Raw genomic sequence first — 16563 nt, forward strand, 5'->3', positions numbered from 1 at the left:
AGGACGCCTTGCCATCATTGCAACTATGAATTCTGAATTATACCAAGAAATTCTACAGGAAAATGTCAGCGTATCCGCTCGTGAAATGAAGCTCAAGAGCAAGTGGGTCATGCAGCAAGACAATGACCCTAAACACATAAGTCAGTCTATCAAAGAACTATTGAAGTAGAAGAACTTTCATGTTTTGGAATGGTCAAGTCAAAATCCTGACCTTAATCCTATAGAAATCTTGTGGAAGGACCTGAAGCAAGCTGTTCATGTAAGGAAGCCCACCAACATCCCAGAGTTGAAGCACTTTTCTAAGGAGGATCGGCCTAAAATTCCTCCAAGCCGACAAACAGGACTGATAAACAGTCACCGGAAATGTTTGGTTGAAGTCATTGCTGTATAAGGAGGGTCAGCAAAGATTCACATACTTTTCCAACAAATGCATGCAATATTGGATCATTTTTCTCAATAAATAAATGAAAAAGTTTATGTTTTTGTGATATTTATTTAATTGGGTTCTCTTTAGTTTTAGGACACACAAAGATCTGATTACATTTTAGGTCATATTTATGCAGAAATAGAGAAAATTCTACAGGATTCACAAACTTTCATGTACCACTGTAGATTGAGAATTTGTTATCAACAGGAAGCAAAGAGTGGAAGTGTGGGAATACATAAACACTTTGATTTCGGGGAGGGGCAGGTGGCAGTGGGGTGTGCAGGTACTGCAGGGATTGGCCCTTGAGCTTCAGCAATTTATAATCTATAAAATCGATTTGGCCAATGTGATCCAGTCATATATCCAGCAGGGATTGCAAGTAGGAGAAAGATGTAAAATGGCCTCAAGCTGAATGACTAGGGAAACTTTGATTCGACCATTCCAGATGACAGACAGGGTCAGGGATGTCTCGGATCACGTCCAGAACATTTTGGAGAGGGAGGGAGAAGCAGCCAGATGTCTTGGTACATATTGGTACCAATGACATAAGAAGGAAAAACAGAGATCCTGAAAAGAGAATTGAGAGAGCTATGTAGAAGGATGAGAAGCGTGACCTCCTGGTTAGTAATTTCTGGATTGCTGACTGTGTCATGCGCCAGAGAGGGTAGAAATAGGATGATTTAGCTGATTAATACGTGGCTGAGAAGCTGATGCAGGGGGCAGGGCTTCAGGTTCTTGGATCATTGGGATCTCTTCTAGGGGAGGTATGACCTGTTCAAAAGTGACAGGTTACACCTGAACCCGAGGGGAACCAATATTCTCATGGGCAGGTTTTGTTAGAGCTGTTGGAGAGGGTTCAAACTAATTTGCCGGAGGATGGCGGGGGGAGGGATACTGGAGTGAAAGGACTCAGGATAGGACGGATGGTTAAAAATAAAAGCGTGTAGTCAGACTGTCAAGAAGGGCAGGCAGGTGATAGGACATAATTGCCATCAGCAGGGTGAGTATCAGTGCATTAAGGATGCAGAATCAAAAAGGGTAGCAAATACAGTACTCGAAAGCGTTATATCTCAATGCACGGAGTGTAAGAAATAAGATGGATGATCTTGTTGCATTATTACAGATTGTCAGGTTTGATGATGTGGCCATCACTGAATCATGGCTGAAGGATGGTTATAGTTAGGAGCTAAATGTTCAAGGTTACACACTGTATTGGAGGGATAGGGAAGTTGGCAGACAGGGTGGCATGGCTCTGCTAGTAAAGAATGGCATCAAATCAGTAGAAAGGTGTGACATAGAATCAGAAGATGTTCAATCCTTGTGGGTTGAGTTAAGAAACTGCACGGGTAAAAGAACCACGATGGTAGTTATATACAGGCCACCCAACAGTAGCTGAGATGTGGACCACAGATTACAACAGGAAATAGAAAAGGTGTGTCAGAAGAGCAATGTTATGATAGTCACGGGCGATTTCAACATGCAGGTCAATTGGAAAAATCAGGTTGGAAATGGATCTCAATAGAGTGAGTTTGTTGAATGCCTACAAGATAGTTTTTTAGAGCAGTTTATGTTGAGCCTACAAGGGGATCAGCTCTCCTGGATTGGGTGTTATGTAATGAAGCGGAGGTGATTAGGGAGCTTAAGGTAAATAAAAACCCTTAGGAGGCACTGATCACAATCTGATTGAGTTCAACTTGAAATTTGATAGTGACAAAGAAAAGTCTGGCATAGCAGTATTTTAGTGGAGAAAAACAGATTACAGTGGTATGAGAGAGGAGTTGGCCAAAGTAAATTGGAAGGAGATGCTGGCAGGGATGACAGCAGAGCAGCAATGATGAGAGTTTTTGGGAAAAACGAGGAGAGTTTCTGGAAAAAATGAGGAGAGTTTCTGGGAAAAATGAGGAAGGTGCAGAATAGATGTAACATGAAGAAATACTCAAATAAAATAGTACAAATATGGCTGACAAAGCAAGTCAAAGCTAATGCAAAAGCAAAAGAGAAGGCATACAACAAAGCAAAAATTAGTAGGAAGACAGAGGATTGGGGAGCTTTTCCCAATCCAAGGTGGTGCTGCGTATGGCGGACATGTTGCGAGCTCCATTCCAACTTTACTGTATACTGCTAATTTCTGCAATTTCCTTCACATTTCTTGTTCAAGTAGCTAACAGTCACATCAGATATGATAGACTGACTCTTCTGAACATTGTAAACACGGCATTTACCCATTACGTGCCGCTTTTTCTACACTGGAAACCCTTGCTTACACGATCCATGGAAGGCTCATTTATTATACCACCGCTATACAGCTCTGAAGCTGTACCTGAGTTGAGAGAGAAGGGCCGGTGAGCTAATCAGCTGCTGCTCCCTAGCAAACACTTGGCTAACATTCAGCCCCTGGACAATAAGCTGTGCGAACTGAGAACCAGAATCTCCTATCAGCGGGAAACAAAGGAATGTAACATTTTATGCTTCGTGGAGACCTGGCTGATGGAGGAGATAGCAGATCACAAAACCTCTCTGGGAAGAGAAAAGGGAGAGGGGTATGCTTCATGGTCAACAATGCTTGGTGCGACCCCTGGAACATGCATGCCCTCAAATCCTTTTGTTCCCCAGATCTGGAGTACCTTGTGCTGCTGTGTAGATCTTTCTGGCTGCCTAGGAAGTTCATGGCTTTTATTATCACAGTTGTGCATATTCCACCGCAGGCTGATACTGACCTGGCTTTCCAGCAACTGTACAAGACCATCAACACTCTGGCGACTGCACACCCAGAGGCTGCCTTCATCGTTGCTGGTGACTTAATAGAGCGTCACTGTCTAAAATCTCTCGAAGTTTTGTCAACACATCCAGGTGAGCACACAGGGAGATAGCATACTCGACCACTGCTACCACAATGCTTACAAAGCACTTCTCTGTCAGTTGTTTGGAAAGTCGGATCACTCCTCCATCTTGCTTCTGCCGAAATACAGGCAGAAGCTGAAACAAAAGGCAGCCATTGTTAAAATCGTCCACTGTTGGTCCGACCAATCAATCTCCATGCTACTGGAATGTCTTTTGCAATGAGGATGTCTCCGAGTTCACGGAAGACGTCACAAGCTTTATCCGCAAGCGCATCGAGGATGTTGTCCCCCAGAAATTGGTCAGGGTTTACCCAAACCAGAAACTCTGGATCAACAGTTCCATGCGAACAGCACTTAACTGCGAGATACAGAACTTACATTGCCGATAATCAGCAGGTGCTCAACAAACGCAGCTATGATCTGCGCAAAATCATTAAGGCAGTGAAACAACAATACAGGGACAAGATCCACCAACAACTCATGCAGTTTATGGCAAGGTCTACACACCATTGCAGACTTCAAAGCTAAGCGCAGTGGTGCTGCCAACCTTGCTGCCTCTCTCCCAGATGAGTTAAATCTTTTTTTACACTCGGTTTGATATCCCCAACACCAAGCACCCAGGGAGAGCCATCAAAGTGACCTGCACCTTGGTCTTCCCTGAGACTGAAGTACGCAGGTGTTCCAACGAGAGGACAATCGCAAAACTGCAGGACCGGACGGCATCCAAGGGTGGGTACTCAGGATATGCCTGGCACAACTGGCAGGTGTGTTTACAGATATTTTTAATCTCTCCTTCTCCCAGTGTAGACTGCCCTCCTGCTTCAAAACATCCACCATTGTCCCTGTACTTAAAAAGACCAAAGTAACATGCTTGAATGCTGAGAGGCTGGTCAAGGACTACATTTGCAGCATGCTACCGCCCACAATGGCACCCTACAATTCGCCTACCAACACAACCAATCGACAGATGACGCAACAGCCACAACTCTACACACTATCCTTATAATATAGTCTTGGACTACAGTTCAGCATTCAACACCACAATTCCCTCCAGGCTTGACAAGAAGCTCAGAGACCTTGACCTTTATCCTGCCTTGTGCAGCTGGATCATGAACTTCCTGTCAGGTCGCTGGCAGGTGATAAGAGCAGGCTCCCTCACCTCTGCCCCTCAACACAGGTGCCCCTCAGGGCTATGTCTTCAGCCCCCTCCCTTAACTCTTACGCCAGCCACAGCTCCAATCCACTAATTAAATTTGCTGATGATAGTACATTGATTGGCCTAATCTCAAATAATAATGAGGCAGCCTACAGAGAAGAAGTCATCACCCTGACACAGTGGTGCCAAAAAAACAACCTCTCACTCAATGTCGCAAAAACAAAGGAGATAGTTGTGGACTACAGCAGGAATGGAAACAGGCTAACACCTATTGACATCAATGGATCTAGAGTTGAGAGGGTGAACAGCTTTAAGTTCCTCGGCATACATATCACCGAGGAACTCGCATGGTCTATACATAGCAGCTGTGTGGTGAAAAAAGCACAACAGTGCCTCTTTCACCTCAGATGGTTGAAGAAGTTTGGTATAGGCCCCCAAACCCTAAGGACTTTATACAGGAGCACAACTGAGAGCATCCTGTCTGGCTGCATCACTGCCTGGTATGGGAACTGTACCTCCCTCAACTGCAGGACTCTGCAGAAAGTGGTGCGGACAGTCCAGCGCACCTGTAGATGTGAATTTCCCACTATTCAGGACATTTACAGAGACAGGTGTGTAAAAAGGGCCTGAAGGGTCATTGGGGATCCAAGTCACTCTCACCACAAACTGTTCCAGTTGCTATCATCTGGGAAACGGTACCGCAGCATAAAAGCCAGGACCAAGAGGCTCCAGGACAGCTTCTTCCACCAGGCTACCAGACTGATTAATTCACGTTGATACAACTGTATTTCTATGCTATATTGACTGTCCTGTTTTAAGTATTATTTATTACAAATCACTATAAATTGCATATTGCACATTTAGACAGAGCCGTAACAAAGATTTTTACTCATGTATGTGAAGGATGTAAGAAATAAAGTCAATTCAATTCTATTTTAAAACCTTACAGAGAGCACCTAAAAGAATCACCAGGAGGGAAAAGATGAAATATGAAAGCAAGCTAGGAAACAATATCAAAGCGGATAGTTTAAGAGCTTTTTCAAGTATGTAAAAAATAAAAGAGAGGTGAGAGTGGATATAGGACCACTAGAAAATGAGGCCAGAGAAATAATAACAGGGGACAAGGAGATGGCAGGTGGACTAAATGAGTATTTTGCATCAGTTTTCACTGAGGAAGGCACTAGCAGTGTGCCAGGTGTTGAAGGGTGTGAGGGAAGAGAAGTGAGTGCAGTTACTATTACAAGGAAGATGGTGCTCAAAGAGCTGAAAGACCCAAGGGTACATAAGTCACCCAGACCAGATGAACTGCACTCGAGGGTTCTGAAAGAGATAGCAGTAGAAATTGTGGAGGCATTAGCAATGATCTTTCAAAAATCATTGGACTTTGGAATGGTGCCAGAGGACTAGAAAACTGCAAATGTCACTCCGCTCTTTAAGAAAGGAGGGAGGCAGCAGAAAGGACATTATAGACCAGTTAGCCTGACCTCAATGATTCGGAAGATATTTGCAGTTTATTGTTAAGGAAGAGGTTATGGAGTACTTGGTGATACAGGACAAGATAGGACAAAGGCAGCATGGTTTCCTTAAGGGAAAATCTATCCTGATGAACCTGTTGGAATTCTTTGAGGAGATTACACGTAGGAGGGATAAAGGGGATACAGTAGATGTCAGAAGGCCCTCTGGCAAGGTGCCAAACATGAGGCTGTTAACCAAGTTAAGAACTCATGGTATTACAGGAAAGTTACTGGTATGGTTTGAGTGAGCGGGAATAAAAGGACCCTTTTCTGGTTGGTTGCCAATGACTAGTGGTGTTCCGCAAGGGTCGGTGTTGGGACCACTTCTTTTTATGCTGTATGTCAGTGATTTAGATGATGGGATAGATGGCTTTGTTGCCAAGTTTGCAGGTGATACGAAGAATGGTGGAGGGACAGGTAGTGTTGAAGAACTTAGACAGATTAGGTGAATGGGCAAGAGAATGGCAAATGAAATATAATGTTGGAAAATACCTGGTCATGCACTTTGGTAGTAGAAATAAATGTGCAGACTGTTTTCTAAACGAGGAGAAAATCCAAAAATCTGAGATACAAAGGGACTTGGGAGTCCTTGTGCAGAACACCCTGAAGGTTAACTTGCAGGTAGTCAGTGGTGAGGAAGACAAATGCAATGTTAGTATTCATTTCAAGAAATCCAGAATACAAGAGCAGGTGTATGAATGTTGTGGCTTTATAAGGCACTGGTAAGGCCTCATCTTGAGTACTGTGAACAGTTTTGGGCTCTTCATCTAAGAAAAGATGTGCTGGCATTGGAGAGGGTTCAGAGGAGTATCACAAGGATATTCTGGGATTGAAAGGGTTATCATACAAGGAACATCTGATAGCTCTAGATCTGTAGTCACTGGAAGTGAGAAGGATGAGGAGGGGATCTCACTGAAACCTTTCGAATGTTGAAAGGCCTGGACAGAGGAGATGTGGAAAGGATGTTTCCCATGGTGGGGGAGTCCAGGATAAGAGGGCACAGACTCAGGATAGAGGGGAGCCAAATTAAAAAAGACATGCGGAGAAATTTCTTGTGCCAGAGGACGGTGAATTGGAGGCCAGGTTGTTGGGTGAATTTAAGGCAGAGCTTGAAAGGTTCTTGATTGGACACAGCTTCAAAGGTTACGGGGAGAAGGCTGGGGAATGAGGCCGAGGAGGGGAAAAAAGGACCAGATATGGTTGAACAGCGGAGCAGACTCGAAGGGCCAAGTGGCCCAATTATCTTATGGTCTTGTGGAAAAATATGATAGAGGACATGACAGAGGGAATATTATGTGAATATTATGTGAAGTTACCCACGAATGAATAGCTTTTAGTCAATATATCAATATGCACACAAGTCACTGGAAACCAACACGTGAGTACAGCAAACAATTCAGAAAACACATCGTACACTGGCCTTCATTACACGAGGATCCAAATATGTAGGTATTAATGCAATTATGTACTGCTTTGGTGAGAATGGATCTGGAGTAGTATGTTTACATTTGCTTCCCTTACTGAACAAAGGTTGCATCTGCTATAAAGGGAATACAGTGAAGATTCACTAGACTGGTTCCCAACAAGCTGGGTTTGCCGTAGAGGAGGCACTGGCTGGACTAGTCCTGAATATTTTAGGAAAATGAAAGATATACAATTCTTACTAGAATAAACAGGCCGATATTGGCGATACCCGACGCAGACTGGAGACCGCTTTGCTGAACATCTACGCTCTGTCCGCCAGAGAAAGCAGGATCTCCCAGTGGCCACACATTTTAATTCCACATCCCATTCCCATTCTGACATGTCTATCCACGGCCTCCTCTACTGTAAAGATGAAGCCACACTCAGGTTGGAGGAACAACTTATATTCCGTCTGGGTAGCCTCCAACCTGATGGCATGAACATCGACTTCTCTAACTTCCGCTAGGCCCCACCTCCCCCTCGTACCCCATCTGTTACTTATTTTTATGCACACATTCTTTCTCTCACTCTCCTTTTTCTCCCTCTGTCCCTCTGAATATACCCATTGCCCATCCTCTGGGTCCCCCCCCCGCTCGTCTTTCTTCCCGGACCTCCTGTCCCATGATCCTCTCGTATCCCCTTTTGCCTATCACCTGTCCAGCTCTTGGCTCTATCCCTCCCCCTCCTGTCTTCTCCTATCATTTTGGATCTCCCCCTCCCCCTCCAACTTTCAAATCCCTTACTCACTCTTCCTTCAGTTAGTCCTGACGAAGGGTCTCGGCCTGAAACGTCGACTGCACCTCTTCCTACAGATGCTGCTTGGCCTGCTGCGTTCACCAGCAACTTTGATGTGTGTTGCTTGAATTTCCAGCATCTGCAGAATTCCTGTTGTTTGCAGATTCTTCTGGTTGAGTACTCTACAACAGGGGTCCCCAACCTTTATCGTACTGCGGACCGGTTTCATATTGACAATATTCTGGCGGACCGGCCGACTGGGCGGGGTAGGGTTGCCAACGTACAAGAGTAGCAGTCAAATACGTTGGGTTTACCCCGAGAAAGACTACAATGACCATGAAGCCTTACGCAGGCACCAGTGCGCATGCGTAACTTGCGCATGCGTTTACATGCTGATTTCTTAAAAATTGTTTTTGCTGATTCTGTTGGCGGCGGCGGCGTGTTAATCACGACCGGAATATAGGTGATAAGTGGCTAATACACTCAATTTCGTTTCTAAAAGGGTTTATCTAACAAATTTAATATTAAACACACAGCGCATATTTTCCTCGCATGAATATAGTGATAAAACAATTATCAGGGGAGGACAGGGGAGCTTGAAGTGTTGAACGAACTTCCAGTAAAAGTGGTAGAGGCAGGTTCGATATTATCATTTAAAGAAAAATTGGATGGGTACATGGACAGGAAAGGAATGGAGGGTTATGGGCTGAGCGCAGGTCGGCGGGACTAGGTGAGAGTAGCGTTCGGCACGGACTAGAAGGGGCGAAATCGCCTGTTTCCATGCCGTAATTGTTACATGGTTATATAAGTCACTTATAATAGCATCATAACATTTTAAGTAACGTTTGGATATCAAACACACCGCATATTTTCCTCGTATGAACATATAAAATCATTGCAACGCACCAATATCGCTGAATCAGTGGGAGCCCTGGGCTTGTTTTCCTGCAACAAGACGGTCCTATCGAAGGGTGATGGGAGACAGCGATACTCGAAGGGGGTTCCTTATGTCCAGTCTATTCCGCAATTTAGTTTTCGTTGCATTCATTGCAGAGATATGTTGGAAATGGAAGTAACGTTTTCAGTGCTTTCCTGACTATCTCAGGATATTTAGCGTTGACTTTGATCCAGAATGCCGGCAGAGATGTTATGTCAAACATACTTTTCAGCCCGTCGTCATTTGCAAGCTCGAGGAGTTGATCTCCTTCCCGCGCTAACATGGATGACGCGCGGGTAATGCCCTCGTTTGCGTTCAAGCTCAACAGTGGGAGTGACAGGGAATGAGGAAAGGTGCAGCTGACTCCTATCGCCAAATCATATCATTTCCTCGCAGCCCGGTAGCGCATGCCTTGTGGCCCGGTGGTTGGGGACCGCTGCTCTACAGAACAAGGGTGTTGGTAATTGAGGACTAAGATTAGAAAAAAAAAAGTTCTCTACGTTGGAGGGAAAAAAATTGACTAATCCCTGTAAATCTCCATCTGGGGGATTTGGAAAGTCAGTTGTTAAACAGAGATCTATAGGTTTCTGGGATATTAATGGCAGATGCAGCACAGAAGAATGACACTGAGTTATATCAGTTATGATCTAGATCAGGGGCTCCCAACTTGGGAGTCCATGAACCCCTTGCTCAATGGTATTGGCCCATGGCATAATAAAGATTATTACCCCTGATCTAGATGAATGGCAGAGAAGGCTCAAAGGGCTAAATGGCTTATGCGCTCACATTCTACAACATTAAAGAAGTATTTTATTTACTCCACATGTTGAGAAGTAGATTTAAAATGAGAGTTCTTCCATGGTGCCTGACATTGGAGACCTTAAATTCTGAATATATATTTAGAAAACTCATCAAGAATTTACTAGTAAAATGAAAAATCATTTAATGACATGGAAGACATGAAAGTGAACTTACTTTAATGGGCAGACAGAAATGGTTCTGTGATATCTAGACAAGACTGAAAACTGCATTTCAACTCAAATTAAAATAGCACCACTTACCAGAACTATTTCCAGGGCAGGTAGAATCCCTAAATTTGCCAGCGTCTTGAAAAATGCATCCCGATTCTGAGGTTGCAGTGTTTGAGAAAATGCACAAAATTCCTTTAGGAAGTTCACCTGTGTTTTAGAAAAATTTGTCTTAAATATAGTATTATGTGCTAAATTTAATATTTTCAAGCTGAAAGTGTAAACTTACTAATTCACGCCTCTTATGGTCATCTGTTGCTTCATCAGTTAATTGTGCAAAGAGTTCAGTCAAAAATTTCTCATCTTCCTATAGCAAAATAAATTGCAACTTTCAGTTTGCGTTTAAGCACGATTGATTTGTGAAACTGCAATTTAAAAAATGTTAATTCTGTGTACTTAAAGATCAAAATTGAAGATCTTGTCCATAGAACATTGCATGTTTGATCACAACCAAAACCATCAATCTTAGCATCTTCTACAGTACTATGCAAAAGTTTTAAGTACACATAAAGAAATTCTGAAAAGCAAAGATGCTTTTAAAAATAATCAAATGAAAAGTTTCTAAAGATCAAAAAAACGTATTATAAAGAGCAGTAAACAGTAAAAAAAAACTAAATTAACTCAATATTTGGTGTCACCACTCTTATATTAAATTATTATTTTTTTAAAAATCGGCTGGTAGACTGTTCCAAGCATCTTCAAGAACTTGCCACAGTTCTTCTGCAGACTTTAGCTGTCTCGCTTGCTTCTATCTCTCCAGGTAATCCCAGAGAGCCTCGATGATGTTGAGATGAGGGCTCTATGGAGAACATACCATCTGATACAGAACTCCTTGTTCTCATTTTTGCTGAATATAGTTCTTTATGACCTTGGCCAGTTATCTGGGGTCGTCCAGTTGCAGAATGAAGTTGAGACTGATCAGACGCCTCCCTGAAGATACTGTATGATGGATGAGGACCTGCTTGTATTTTTCAGCACTGATTCCATTAATTCTGACCAGATCACCAACTCCATTTGTAGAAATGGAGCCCCAGACCTGCAGGGAACCTCCACTGTGCTTCACTGTTGGCTGCAGACCTCAGCTCTTCCACCGACAGCCTCTTGTTTGAAATTTAAAATTCTGACTCCATCAGTCCAGAGCACTTGCTGATATTATTTAGCACCCCAGTCCTTTTTCTTGCAACTGTATATTCAAAAGCAATCTGCAGGCACCAAATAATTTACGAAAACATCTTTGGAATATTGAGGAGATCGAGTACCCAGTGGAAACCCCCCAAAAAAGAGAAAACATGCAAACCCAACACAAACAGCTTTCAAAGTAAGATTAAATATCCCTCCCTGGAACTGCAAGGCAGCTGAACCACCAGTGATTACTCTTAAATCTTTGCAGCCCAAAAACGTTTTTCTTCAGAAAAATTTTCTTCTACATTTTTAAATGAACTCTTTCAGAGTAGGATCAAAAGTTAGCTAAAGTGCAAATAAATGGAATTGACCAGATGATCTCTTGTGTCTCCTTCACCATTAAGTGAGATTATGGCAAATCTTTTACCCCAACAGCTCTTTCCTGTGTTAATCTCTAATTCTTAATTTGCTTAATAATCAAAATGTTGCTTGCTAATCATTTTAATAATCAGCATAGACATTCAACACCAAGGTCTCAAAAACAAATTTTCCTTAAAATTGCTAATAGCCGAAATAGTTAACCATGCATTAATTAACAGAAGTTTTAATTACAATACTTTCCTTAATTATTTAGTTATTTCTCGCATATTATTAAATGCACTCTTTAGTGTCAATGCTGTGAGGGAAAGAAAGGTTGGTCAAAGAAAATCAAATTTAAATCAACATTTCACATGTATTTTGATCAGTCACAAAGTACTCCAACCACTATCTTTCTTTTGTAAACTATGGTTTTCCCTGCTGAGGCAATCATCATACTACAACAGTTGTACAGTGAGTAGCCAGAACAATTATTTATTAGTTTTGAGTGTTCAGAGAAAGCACTCAGAAATGAACAATTTGGAGAGATTTTTAATCTCACAATGATAATTTCCCCAATTCCAATAGGAATCTCAAAGCACAGTGAGGATCACTGAGATTTGGTCACTACAATTTGTCAAGATGTGATGCGTGGAGTACACAATTCTAGAAATGATGATAGTATAAATTTGCTATTAGTGGCAATAAGGTATGGGTGGAAAGGCATGTGGATGGTAACAGGTAGACACTGCTAGGAATGAGATCTGATAATACACTGAGTGTGGAAAAACACACCAACGTACTCAACTCTAGCTCCACCAACCTACAGTGGTTCTATACGTGGAGTAGAGTACTACAACAAAGAAACATACCCTTCAGCCCATTTAATCCATGCCAAACTACTGTTCTGCCCAGTCACATCAATCTGCACTTGGTCCATCATTGTCCATATCCCACCCATCCACTTCACTTAAATGCTGAAATCAAAAATGCATCACCACTTCTGTCGGTAGGTTGTTCCACACTCTCACCACCCTGAGTGAAAAGTTCCCCTTCACGTTTCCCTAAAATTTCATCTTTCACACTCACACATGATCTCTAATTCTCGTCCAACTTCAGTGAGCAAAGTCTACTTGTATTTACCCTATTTATACCCCTCATAAATGTGTACACCTCTATCAAATCTTTTCTTAATCTCCTATGCTACAGGGAATAAGGTCCTAACCTATTCAAACTTTCCATATAACTCAGGTCAAGAGTCAGCAACATCCTCGTAAATTTTCTCTGGACTCTTTCAGTCTTATTGCCATCTTTCTTGTAGGTAGGTGACCAGAACTGCATGCATTACTCTAAATACTGTCTCACCAATGTGTTATACAACTTCAGCATCCCAACTCCTTCTTCAGCCCATTTTTCTAGCTGGTCCACATCCTGCTACAAGCAGTTCATGTTCCATGCATTTTCGTTTGCATTTGTATTTATTTATTTGCTCAAGTTGATCAAGGCATTGAGGCCGAGGGTGAAGGACTAACACACTCACTCCATAAATGAGTGTTTATTCACTGCAGCACTGAACTGAACCTGCAGCTGTGCCCTGCAACCAATCAGCACTCACCTCGGCGCTGAAATGGCTCCATGGCTATGGCCTAAAGCCATCGGGCTCCTGGACTGTTTTCACTCACCTTAGCACTGAACTTGTTCAGTGGCTGTGGATTCACTTTCAGGGACTGCGGTTAATGTACAGTGTGTTATTATTTTACTTTTTTATTGTTTGCACCATTTGTTTTTTTTTTCGCACATTGGGTGTTTGATAGTCTCTGTTGTAGGTGTGTGTTTTTTTTAAATGAGTTCTAATGTGTTTCTTTGTTTAGTGACTGCCTGCAGGAAAATGAACCTCAAGGCTGTACACAGTACAGTATACAGACTTCGATAATAAATGCACTTTGAATTATGATAGCCTTCTTCAGTGTCTATTATGCCCCCAATTTTGATGCCATCCTCAAATTTCCTGATCCAATTTACATTAACATCCAGATCAGTGACATAGATAACAAACAAGTCCCAGCAACAATCCCTGCAGCCCACCACTAGTTGCAGGGCTCCAGTCAGAGGCAACCTACTACAACCACTCTCTAGATTCTCCCACAATACCAATGTTGAATCCAATTTACTACCTCATCGTGAATACCAAGTGACTGAATAGTCTTGACCAACCTCCCATGCAGGACCTTGTCAAAGGCATTGCTAATGTCCATGTAGACTACATCCACTGCCTTGCCTTCACCAACTTTCCTTGTAACTTCCTTAAAGATTGGTTGGACATGGCTTACCATGCACAAAGCCATGCTGACTATGCCTAATCAGTCCCTGTCTATCCAAATACTTACATATCCGGTCACTTAGAATATCTTCCAATAACTTGCCAACTAGTAACGTCAGGCTCATCAGCCTATAATTTTTGCCTTATTCTTAGAGTCTTTCTTAAAACAACGGAATAACATTAGGTTCTTCTCCAATCCTCTGGCACCTTGCCTGTGACTTAAGAATGTTTTAAACACATCAGCTAGGAACCCTGCAATTTCACAACCCTTCCACAAGGTCTGAGGGAAAACCTCATCAAGCCCTGGGGATTTTTCCTTCCTCATTTGCCTTAAAGCCAGCAAGTACCCCTTACCTCTGTAATCCATATACAGTCCATCACCTCACCATTACATTGCCTTCTACAGACTCTGTGTTGTCATCCGAGTAAATACAGATGCAAAAAATCCATTTATGATCAACCCCATCTCTTTCTGCTCGAAACACTGATGACCACACAGATTTTCAAGACCAATTATATCCCTTCCTATCCTTTTGCTTTTAATACATCTGTAGAACCTACTTGGGATACTCCTTATCCTGGTCTGGGAGAGCAACTTCATGCCTTCTTTTAGTCCCACTGATTCCCCTCTTAAGTGTTCTCTTGTATTTCTTATACTCCTCAAATACCTCATTTCTTCCTGCAATGCACCTCCATCCAAAGACCATAAGATATAGTACACACTATTAAGCCATTTGGCCCATCAAGTCCGCTCCACCATCCCATCATGGTTGATTTATTATCCCAGTAAACCCCACTCTCCTCTCCTGTCTTCTCCCCATAACCTTTGACACCCTTACTAACCCAAGAACCCATTGATCTCAACTTTAAATATATCCAATGACTTGGCCTCCAGAGCCATCTGCAGCAATGAATTTCACAGATTCACCACCTTCTGGCTAAAGAAATTCCTCCTCATCTCTGTTTTAAATAAACGTTCCTCTATTCTGAGGCTGAGACCTCTGCTCCTAGACTCCCCCGCTGTAAGAAATAACCTCTTCACAGCAACACAATTTAGGCCTTTCAATATTCGATTGGTTTCAATGAGATCCACCCGCCCGCCCCCGCCGTTCTTCTAAACCCCAGTATGTACAGGCCCTCACACACTCCTCATATGTTAACCCTTTCATTCCCACAATCATTCTCATGAACCTCCAGACCCTCTCCAATGCCGGCATATGTTTTGTCAAATAAGGGGCCCAAAACTGCTCACACTCTAATACCTTATAAAGCCTCAGCATTACATCCTCGCTTTAACATTCTAGCCCTCTTGAAATAAATGCGAACATTGCATTTGCTTTCCTTACCACTGACTCAAAGTAAGTATGTATACATTATACAAACTTGAGATTTCTCTCCTTACAGGCAGCCACAAAACAAAAACCCAAAAGAACCCATAAAAAAGTCAAACACACAATGTGCAGAGGGACAAAAAAATCGTGCAAGCAATAAAAGTAAACAAAAAGCATTCAGAACGAAAGCAAGTCCATAGACACGAAGCCTGGAACAGGAAAGGGCTTAGCCTTAGTTCAGTGCAGACTCAACCTGCAAGTTAACCTTTAGGGAATCCTACACAAGGACATGGAAGACCATTCGCACCTTGGATTTTTGAATTTTTTCCGTTTAGAAAATAGTTTACACCTTATTCCTTCTACCAAAGCGCATGACCATACACTTCCCTACATTATATTCCAACAATCATTTCTTTGCCAATTCTCCTAATGTCTTCTGCAGACTTCTTGGTTCCCCAACACTACCGGCTCCAACACCTATCTTTGTATCAAAACTGCAAAACTGACCACAAAGCCATTCTCCAAATCATTGACATATAACATTTAAAGAAATGGTCTCAACACTGACTCCTGCAGAACACATCACTGAAAACTAACCAGAATAGGCCTCCTTTATTCCCACTCTTTGCTTCCTGCCGATCAGCCAATCTTCTACCCATGCTAGTATCATTCCTGTAATACCATGGGCTCTTATCTTGTTAAGTGGTCTCACGTGTGTCACCTCATCAAAGGCCTTCTGAAAACCCAAGTAAACAACATACACTGTCTATTGCATTCGTTATTTCCTCAAATAATTCAAACAGATTTGTCAGGCAAGATTTCCCCTTAAAGAAACCATGCTGACTTTGGCCTATTTTATCGCATGCCCTAAAGTATAGAACATAGAATAGTACAGCACAGTACAGGCCCTTTGGCCCACAATGTTGTGCCGACCCTTAAACCCTGCCTCCCATATATATAACCCCCCACCTTAAATTCCTCCATATACCTGTCTAGTAGTATCTTAAATTTCACTAGTGTATCTGCCTCCACCCCTGACTCAGGCAGTGCATTCCACACACCAACCACTCCGAGTAAAACACCTTCCTCTAATATCCCCCTTGAACTTCCACCCCTTACCTTAAAGCCATGTCCTCTTGTATTGAGCAGTGGTGCCCTCGGGAAGAGGCACTGGCTGTCCAGTATCTATTCCTCTTAATATCTTGTATACCTCAGTCATGTCTCCTCTCATCCTCCTTCTCTCCAAAGAGTAAAGCCAGTTCCCTTAATCTCTGATCATAATGCATACTCTCTAAAGCAGGCAGCATCCTGGTAAATCTCCTCTGAACCCTT

General features: G+C 42.5%; 1 protein-coding gene across 1 annotated transcript in view; it reads right to left on the reverse strand.

The window, feature by feature from the left end:
• The window catches only part of LOC134350560 (serine/threonine-protein phosphatase 4 regulatory subunit 3), a 77486-nt gene that overhangs the window by 44554 nt on the left and 16369 nt on the right, over positions 1 to 16563 (reverse strand). Inside the window, exons 5-6 of the mRNA XM_063055923.1 lie at positions 10331 to 10408; positions 10135 to 10251 (exon numbers count right to left, since the gene is read on the reverse strand). Of these exons, the coding sequence (XP_062911993.1) occupies positions 10135 to 10251; positions 10331 to 10408 (195 nt within the window). The remainder of the gene's footprint in view (positions 1 to 10134; positions 10252 to 10330; positions 10409 to 16563) is intronic.

This window comes from Mobula hypostoma, chromosome 8 (genome assembly GCF_963921235.1).
Source record: "Mobula hypostoma chromosome 8, sMobHyp1.1, whole genome shotgun sequence".
Lineage (NCBI taxonomy): Eukaryota > Metazoa > Chordata > Chondrichthyes > Myliobatiformes > Myliobatidae > Mobula > Mobula hypostoma.